The sequence below is a fragment of the Diaphorina citri genome, unplaced genomic scaffold (assembly GCF_000475195.1).
Source record: "Diaphorina citri unplaced genomic scaffold, Diaci psyllid genome assembly version 1.1 scaffold509, whole genome shotgun sequence".
Classification (NCBI taxonomy): domain Eukaryota; kingdom Metazoa; phylum Arthropoda; class Insecta; order Hemiptera; family Psyllidae; genus Diaphorina; species Diaphorina citri.
Genome location: NW_007377943.1, coordinates 82,228 through 92,273, shown reverse-complemented (window position 1 = coordinate 92,273; position 10,046 = coordinate 82,228). Strand labels below are relative to the sequence as shown.

Below are 10,046 nucleotides of genomic sequence, written 5' to 3'. Positions count from 1 at the left end.
TTTTTTTTTTTTTTTTTTTTTTTTTTTTTTTTTTTTGACAGCATTTTGATCATTATAATGAAACGGATCCCTACGCCAAATTAATAAAAGAAACAAAAACACCCATTTAAAAATACTATGAAGGGTAGAAACAGTCTCTTTCAGTGTTTATAATGCGGCGATCCACGTTGCAGAATAATGGGAGAGGAGTATCTGACATGGTCATTGGTCAATGTGGACACGGAAAGAAAAGTAAGTAAGTGTTTACCTTCTCCTTCCTGCAGAGTTTTGGTGTCTCCATAAGCTTCCGGTACGAGTTTGGCATAATAATGGTTGGGCTGGGAATCGAACGCGTTCACATTGAAGTAGACAGAACCATTAGATTCGTATGCAAGACCGTTAGCAATGATCTTCTCAATGTAGGCTACAATATTTTTTAAATCGATTTATCTCGGTATCTAGAAGTCGTAGAAGAAAAAGAAAAATTCCGTTGGTCCTCATTTTTCCTGCTCTGACTTTGAAACATCACCCAAGTAAGCGCAACTGATCTATTAGATGAAAAATGGCAGAAAAAAGTCTTCTTCTTCGCCTTTTCGCATGTTCACATGGGTTTGGCGTTTGTCGTCGGCCTCTCAATCAGCATTAGAGTGATCGCTTTGAGGCCAACTAGTTTTGGATAAACAAAATTTTCCGAGTGGATGCCCTTCGCACTCAACTTTCCCTATTGATATAGCATAAGGAAATTTGGACTCGTCTACTTCCTGTTCATAGTCCCCTAGCTAGATGCTGATCTACTCTCTGTTTATAGTCCCTCATCAGCCAGACAGTTTTATACAGGCCACGATTTCGGGGATATACTCGCTGACGCGGGTCAACACGGTGGGTGGAAGTACCTGAAAAACAGTTGAGATGAAAAAATAGTAAGTAGTTATCATTAGAACTCACTTCAATCACTAGGCCTTTCAAAAGTACTTGCAAATAGTTATCTGAGCTCTACAAGTCATTGAGAAAAAGGATCTTTAAGTTTTATACAAAAAAGTAAAATGGTTAAATCCCTGCTTCCACAAGAATGATGTCCATGTTGAGTTCAGGGATCAATGAAGGAAATTTCTTCCAAGGCGATTATTTCCTTAAATAGGGGGAAAAAAACTCACTGTTTCATCAAACTGACTATATTTGTCAGTTTCCATTTTAAACATCTCCGAGGGGGGAATTTTTTTCTGTGCTTCTTTTGCCTCTTGCGCTGCGGCCAACTCCGCCTTTTTCCGCTCTTTTTCGGCCGCCTTTTCCGCTTCTGCCAAACGCTTGGCTTCTTTTTCTTTGGCTAAAGTTTCTTTGTCTACCAGTTTAACGGCCGATGGTCTTCCTATGGACGGAAGTGGGAGAAATGGCAGCTTGAGCTACAGGTTTGGCTGGTGTTTTAACAGCTGGTTTTTCATCTTCAGAGCTTGAATCATTGTCACTGCTGGATTCAGCCTTCTTGGCAGCAGCTGGTTTAGGTGTTGGAACTGCAGGTTTGGCTGCTGTTTTGACAGCTGGTTTCTCATCTTCAGAGCTTGAATCGTCATCACTGCTGGATTCTGCCTTCTTGGCAGCAGCTGGTTTAACAGCTTGAGCTACAGGTTTGGCTGGTGTTTTAACAGCTGGTTTTTCATCTTCAGAGCTTGAATCATCATCACTGCTGGATTCAGCCTTCTTATCTTCAGAGCTTGAATCGTCATCACTGCTGGATTCGCCTTCTTGGCAGCAGCTGGTTTAACAGCTTGAGCTACAGGTTTGGCTGGTGTTTTAACAGCTGGTTTTTCATCTTCAGAGCTTGAATCATCATCACTGCTGGATTCAGCCTTCTTGGCAGCAGCTGGTTTAGCTGTTGGAACTGCAGGTTTGGCTGGTGTTTTGACAGCTGGTTTTTCATCTTCAGAGCTTGAATCATTGTCACTGCTGGATTCAGCCTTCTTTGTAGCAGCTGGTTTAGGTGTTGGAACTGTAGATTTGGCTGGTGTTTTGACAGCTGGTTTTTCATCTTCAGAGCTTGAATCATCATCACTGCTGGATTCTGCCTTCTTGGCAGCAGCTGGTCTAGCAGCTTGAGCTACAGGTTTGGCTGGTGTTTGAACAGCTGGTTTTTCATCTTCAGAACTTGAATCATCATCACTGCTGGATTCAGCCTTGGCAGCAGCTGGCTTAGGTGTTGGGACTGTAGGTTTGGCTGGTGTTTTAACAGCTGGTTTGTCATCCTCTGAACTGGAGTCATCACTGCTTGATTCAGCTGGTCTTTTAATACCCTTATTTACAGTTGGTGCTTTGGGGTTAGATAGAACTTTAGGGACAGTTTGATCCTCAGAACTTGAATCTTCACTACTGTCAGCTGATTTCTTGGAGACACCGTTACCAAGTGCTGGTTTCTTTGCAGCGGGACTTCCATGGAGAGTAAACAGACTTTTGCGTTTAGTTAATGTTTTCAATTCACTTACAACTTGTGCAAGGGTTGGGGATCCCTTGGCCGGTGGAGTAGCATTCGTCTTTTTCTTAAATATTTCTGCGGCCTTTTGGTCTACGTCTTTTAAATATGAAAACACTAGGGCATTTACTTCGTCATTGTGGTTTAAAGGCATTTTAAAACAGAGTATAATATCGACTTAATTTCGAAATAATATTTAATTTAAATTCAAATTTCAAATTGAAAATTTTAACTACACCACCCCACGTGCGCACGGATAAGAAGAAAAAGAAATCAAAATATCAAATCAAAACAATTTTTTTCAACGAGGAAAAAATCTTTATTTTATTTTTTATGTAATGAAATGCCAGATTTTCATTGGTCCATATTCATATCGATTTAAGTGAGCGTCCTTAAATACAACGTTGCCGGTGATAACGTTCGAGCATAATTTATGCTCCTTGAAGCATAAATAAGGCTGCTTCACTATCCGGTGCATGGATGGTCAAATGAGGGGGGGGGAATAAAAAGAAAATACAAAGGGTATTTTTTTTTTTCATTATTAAATCAAAAGATATAGATTCTTTGATTTGATTGATTCATTTGATTGATTACGGATGAGATTTTTTTTACTCTCTCTTTGAAATTCCCACTACCTTCAACCTACAACTGATCTGAATGAAACGAATTTTGAGATCCAGGTCTCAAAATTCACGGTTTGAGACACGGCCGTGGAGGATGGATTAATTTGGATATCTGCACAAAAAAATGAAAATATTTGCAAAAGGGATATTTTATATAGCTGATAGATACCTAATTACTTTTTTTTTTCAATGTTCATGACCTGAAAATCCCCTTGGTTCAAAAGTTCCCATACTTTTTAATCACCTTGTAAAATGTGTGAACATCAGCGAGCATAACACGCAAAATGTTTTAAAATAAATCTGGCAACAGCGCTATATTTTTTCCAGAGAAAGAGCCCAAGCCCATCGAGCTATCGAGTATCGACTTAACGAGTTAACGTTTTTCCCTCAAGGCTTCAATCCTCATCGATATTATTTGACGATAAGTGTTTTGTATTGTATCAGTACTTTAGTAGAGACGATTGCGATTCGATAAATTGGTTTGATTGATATTCCATTCCAACCGATCCAACCCAACAGGTAATCTTATCTTATCATTCAAAAAGTATACTTAATCACTTCTATTAAAAAAAAAAAATGTTCTCAGATTGGTGACATAATCAGACACCAATCTTCCAGCTCTCTTTTGTCCTTCTTGAAATACCCCTTTGCACCTTTATGTCCGAAATGATTTCGGCGGGCTCTACTCATGTGAGAACAATTTTTGGATGTCAACTTAAAAGGAAACACAACCTTTTGCATTCAAACTTCCTGGTAGAAATTGTAAGATAAGGTATTTGATAATTTATTACAGACTAACATGATCTAATATTGCAGAGGAAAACTTGGGAAAACTAGTTCCCTTTAAAGATTTTCATGTGCATCACACCATGATTTTGAGCATACCACCCAAAGCCTACCCTTAAAGACAAAGACATCTCTCAATAAATTGTGTACAGAGAAAAAGTGTTGAATTTTGCATGGGCAGTTTGCATCTTTCCCTGTTAACCATCAAAGTAGGTATATATTCCCTTTGGAGTAAATTCTCATCCTTAAATACCCAAATTACTTCTTTCTGTTTATAGAACCAAAACCACAGACAATGGAAATGTCACTAGCCCCAGTAAAAAAAAGGGTCAGAAAGCGAAACCCCAAGAAACCAAAGTTGAAGAAAGAATTTGACGATTCGTCTTATGATGGCTTTAGTGGTAGTGCTCTCCAGAGGGCTGTGGATACCATTATGTGTAAGTAAACTACCCCGATTATTTGTCTCGGCAGTAGGTGAAGTGATGAAAATGTATTATGATGTCAATCCTATAACCAAAATTTTCTGGATCCATTTTAACATTTGTACCTTGGTATCACTAGCCCCAGTAAAAAAAAGGGTCAGAAAGCGAAACCCCAAGAAACCAAAGTTGAAGAAAGAATTTGACGATTCGTCTTATGATGGCTTTAGTGGTAGTGCTCTCCAGAGGGCTGTGGATACCATTATGTGTAAGTAAACTACCCCGATTATTTGTCTCAGCAGTAGGTGAAGTGATGAAAATGTATTATGATGTCAATCCTATAACCAAAATTTTCTGAATCCATTTTAACATTTGTACCTTGGTACATAACTCTATGTATGTACCTTAGTACATAATTTAATGTACCTTGGTACCTATAGTAAAAAAAAAAAAAAATGGGGTGTATAGGTCAAGCTCCTGTACCTATATATGTTTATTTTTTCTCTTCTCTCTTTCTCAGATGAAGACAACGATGGTGATGATGTATCTCCAAGCATATCTCAAAACCATAAAAGCAAAGTCTTTGTTGAGCCAGATACAGATCATATTGTGTTTACAAAGGTGTCCATTCCCAAAACCATGAGGAGTATCTATTGGAAATATTTTGGCTTCCCTGCTAATGATAATGGTAAATGTTCAGTTACTACTTTCTATAGCTATCTCACATTAGAGCTCAACATTATACAGATGGAGATATAAAAGTATTCCTTATGACCCAACTATTCCATAATACCCACTTCTCATCTAACTTTATTCCAGGTGATATATTGACAAAGAGGAAGACAGTTTGTGTTCTCTGCTCTGCTCAGATGGCTTATCTCCAAAACACCACCAACCTTAAATCCCATCTTAAGTGTAAACATAAACTGCAGTATGAGCGGCTTGAACATAGTGCATCACAAGTTGACAAGTCTTTATTTAACGACAAGAAGAAAAATATGATGCCACATGAAATGTTCCAAGTGGTAGGTTGAACTTTTTTGGGGTAGAGGAAATGATATTTTATTCATCCTTATATCTTTATTCCAGGTGATATATTGACCAAGAAGAAGACAATTTGTACTCTCTGCTCTTCTCAGTTTTCATATAATAGAAACACCTCAAACCTCAGGTCCCATCTTGCCCGTAAACATAAACTGCATTATGAGCACCTTGATGATGGTGCACCACAAGTTGACATGTCTTTAAATAACAGCAAGAAGAAGAAAAATACGATGCCACATAAAATGTTGAAAGTGGTAGGTTAACCTTTTTTTTTTTTTAGTAGAGGGAATGATATTTGTTCATTATTTATTTTATTTTTATTTCCTTGTTGTTTTTTTTTATATATTATGTACCTCTGGGTCTACAATTATGTTCTTACTTTATTTGACAGATTGATTTACCAAATCCGAGTAATATACCACAGCAACGTACGGTGGACATGGGTGGTGGCTACTCAATTTGTGTCCAGGGAGAGAATGAAGGGGAGCATGCTTTCATTAGTATTCCCCAGACAGAGTCTACACAACACAAGGTAAAAATCACATTTTATTATTATAATATACTAGCAGGTTACCCATGCTTTGCCACAGTTTAGAATATCTTGTGGCACTCACAACAACACTCAACACAAATATAATCTTACATAGAAAACACAGGTTCTCGTTTCTCCACAATTTCCATCGCTTCAGGTTTGGCTGGTAATTTTGCAGCTGGTTTATCATCTTCAGAACTTGAATCATCATCACTGCTGGATTCAGCCTTCTTGGCAGCAGCTGGTTTAGCAGCAGGTTTGGCTGGTGTTTTAACAGCTGGTTTTTCATCTTCAGAACTTGAATCATCATCACTGCTGGATTCTGCCTTCTTGGCAGCAGCTGGCTTAGGAGTTTGGGCTGCAGGTACCAATCGATCTTTCCTAAAGACAAGATATTCATTAGTAAAGTAATTACAATTCATAAAGTTCTCGTTCAACCAGGTTTCAGTTAAACATCCAATCGATCTTTCCTAAAGACAAGATATTCATTAGTAAAGTAATTACAATTCATAAAGTTCTCGTTCAACCAGGTTTCAGTTAAACACAATAGCACTTCCAAATTCTTGGCCAGCACCTGAGAGCTACGTCTAACTGATGAGTTCAAATAAGAACGAAACGCGTCTTAGGCTGCTCTTAGGTGTTGGCTAAAATCTTAGTAAAAGAAAAATTCTCTGTCAGTAGGAATCCTCACCAGAAAGAATGCTACCGTTGTAAGTTTGGTGAAAAAATATAGGTCATCACAACAAATTTCAACTTCCAGGCCAAAATGTGACCCAAAGTCGGGCAATAACTCGTGAACCATTACAATTTTGATAAAAAATACTAATCATAACAAGTTTAAAATTGTGAATCATGGCTATTAGAGAGAACATTGGACACATTAGCTGGTACATTTTCATCGATAATAATATCAGGTAACAAAGGACAGTTATCCCCATCTAGGATAATGCTTCAGACATGTCAGTTATAATAAAACTTCACATTAATACAGTGGGGGAAAAACCAATACCTACCTATAGAAAGGACAGTAGATGGTAAACTATCAGTCTATAGGTAGGGAATAAAAAAATAGACCAAAGGTTTGTAGCATATTACAAAATAAAATATACAATTCATTTACAAACAGAAACACAATAGAATAACTACTAGGAATTTTCAAAATAGAGAATAGAAAAAAAGCAGCTCCCTGTGTCCAGATCCAAAAATAAAAAATCCTCAATAAGCCTTCATAACTTATCAAGATTTTGTAACATGAAATTAAAAAATATCAATTTGTCCAAGAAAAGCATACAAAATAAATGTCCATTTCAAAATGACAGTACTTGTTAAATTTTAGTCATTAATAGGGATCAAACCCATTGCCTTCCAGATTATGAGGTCAATCTTCAATGTTCTACCTCCAAGCTACAGGCATTGGTTATCAAGCAGAACAAAATAAGCCCAACTTGGATCAAATGCATCCAACATATTTTTTAATTTCATGTTACAAAATCTTGATAAGTTATGAAGGCTTATTGAGGATTTTTTATTTTTGGATCTGGACACAGGGAGCTTTTTTTTTCTATTCTCTATTTTTAACGTGACAACCGATTAAAAAAAAAAAAAAAAATGGATCAATTGCAAATTTGCAATACTTTCTCATTACATAGTACCTATACTTATTTTTTTTCTGGTTGGTTTCAGCCTACAGAGGACCACATAATTCTTACTTCTTTTCGTTTTCTCTTCATCCAGTAGATCTTCATTCTGGATGAATGGTCAACTTTTCTCTCCTCTGACCATTTACTATTGGGTCTGGGGACAACAGTAGTTAGTGGCTTCAGTTTATCAGATGACAGACAGACAGATGACTTTACAGCTTCTCGAAATAGTTATAGTAAAAAAAATAATAATAATTTAACCCAAACCACTTGTCACTCACTATTCCTATTACTCCTATTAGTAATGACAAGAGCAGTCCACTGAAACACCCCTAACCAGAACCATGTAAAAAAAAAATAGTAATACAAAGTAAGTAAATGATCAGAAGCTTCATATTATGTATTTTACACAAACATAATTAAATTATTTAGGGGCTTCTTAAAAAATACGAATAACATCAAATTAAAATGTAAGAAAAAAGTAACCAACAAAGAGAAAGGGAAAAAATTATCAAACAGAAAAATTATCCCAAATTTGATTCAATGGGACAGTTATCCCCATCTAGGATAATGCTTCAGACATGTCAGTTATAATAAAACTTCACATTAATACAGTGGGGGAAAAACCAATACCTACCTATAGAAAGGACAGTAGATGGTAAACTATCAGTCTATAGGTAGGGAATAAAAAAATAGACCAAAGGTTTGTAGCATATTACAAAATAAAATATACAATTCATTTACAAACAGAAACACAATAGAATAACTACTAGGAATTTTAAAAATAGAGAATAGAAAAAAAAAGCTCCCTGTGTCCAGATCCAAAAATAAAAAATCCTCAATAAGCCTTCATAACTTATCAAGATTTTGTAACATGAAATTAAAAAATATCAATTTGTCAAAGAAAAGAATTTACAAAATAAATGTCCATTTCAAAATGACAGTACTTGTTAAATTTTAGTCATTGATAGGGATCAAACCCATTGCCTTCCAGATTATGAGGTCAATCTTCAATGTTCTACCTCCAAGCTACAGGCATTGGTTATCATGTTATCAAGCAGAACAAAATAAGCCCAACTTGGATCAAATGCATCCAAATACCAAAGTTGAGTTTCATATCACAGAGTGTTTTCTCAGTTCAATTCCAAACTGATTTCAACTGTTTCAATCAAACTGGATTGAATTTACACCTGTGCTAATCTGCCCACCACGGTAACTACCTCTCTTCTTTTTTGTTTTTTCATGTCTGAATGCTTTGCCTTTCACAACTTTTAAATCCCTAGCAGCTTTTTCTCCCCAACATCCCTGAGCTCCTTTCTTGGCTTCAAAAGAATTATTTGCTAATCTTGGGTCAAGCTCTACTTCTTCCTCTTTCACACGTCTGAATGGTTCAGAATGTCTCTTCTGTTTTTCATTGCTATCAGCTGATTTAACAAAATTATTTTTCCAATAGTCTCCTTTCTGGTTTTTCTTCAAATTGTCAGCAGCAGATTTGAATTTCAAACTTGTAGAAGCATCATCAGATTCACTATTTTTCTCAGAGTGATGTCCATTAGTTGGTCCATTGATAATTGGTGTTGGCTTGACTTTGGGATCTGGGTTTTCATCTTCAGAGCTTGAATCATCATCACTGCTGGATTCAGCCTTCTTGGCAGCAGCTGGCTTAGGAGTTTGGGCTGCAGGTTTGGCTGGTAATTTCACAGCTGGTTTATCATCTTCAAAACTTGAATCATCATCACTGCTGGATTCAGCCTTCTTGGCAGCAGCTGGCTTAGGAGTTTGGGCTGCAGGTTTGGCTGGTAATTTCACAGCTGGTTTATCATCTTCAAAACTTGAATCATCATCACTGCTGGATTCAGCCTTCTTGGCAGCAGCTGGCTTAGGAGTTTGGGCTGCAGGTTTGGCTGGTAATTTCACAGCTGGTTTATCATCTTCAAAACTTGAATCATCATCACTGCTGGATTCAGCCTTCTTGGCAGCAGCTGGCTTAGGAGTTTGGGCTTCAGGTTTGGCTGGTAATTTCGCAGCTGGTTTATCATCTTCAGAACTTGAATCATCATCACTGCTGGATTCAGCCTTCTTGGCAACAGCTGGTTCAGCAGCAGGTTTGGCTGGCATCACTGCTGGATTCTGCCTTCTTGGCAGCAGCTGGTTTAGTAGCATGAGCTGCAGGTTTGGCTGATGTTTTAACAGCTGGTTTTTCTTCTTCAGAACTTGAATCATCATCACTGCTGGATTCTGCCTTCTTGGCAGCAGCTGGTTTAGGTGTTGGAACTACAGGTTTGGCTGCTGTTTTGACAGCTGGTTTCTCATCTTCAGAGCTTGAGTCGTCATCACTGCTGGATTCTGCCTTCTTGGCAGCAGCTGGTTTAGTAGCATGAGCTGCAGGTTTGGCTGATGTTTTAACAGCTGGTTTTTCATCTTCAGAACTTGAATCATCATCACTGCTGGATTCTGCCTTCTTGGCAGCAGCTGGTTTAGGTGTTGGAACTACAAGTTTGGCTGCTGTTTTGACAGCTGGTTTCTCATCTTCAGAGCTTGAATCATCATCACTGCTGGGTT

At 37.5% G+C, this 10,046-nt stretch overlaps 1 protein-coding gene across 1 annotated transcript in view; it reads right to left on the bottom strand.

The window, feature by feature from the left end:
- The window catches only part of LOC103509548 (nucleolar protein dao-5-like), a 16,764-nt gene extending 7,057 nt beyond the window's left edge, over nt 1-9,707 (bottom strand). Inside the window, exons 1-4 of the mRNA XM_026823841.1 lie at nt 9,129-9,707; nt 5,985-6,170; nt 1,716-2,618; nt 1,456-1,671 (exon numbers count right to left, since the gene is read on the bottom strand). Coding sequence (XP_026679642.1) covers nt 1,456-1,671; nt 1,716-2,618; nt 5,985-6,170; nt 9,129-9,707 — 1,884 coding nt within the window. The remainder of the gene's footprint in view (nt 1-1,455; nt 1,672-1,715; nt 2,619-5,984; nt 6,171-9,128) is intronic.
- Nucleotides 9,708-10,046: the final 339 nt, after the last annotated feature.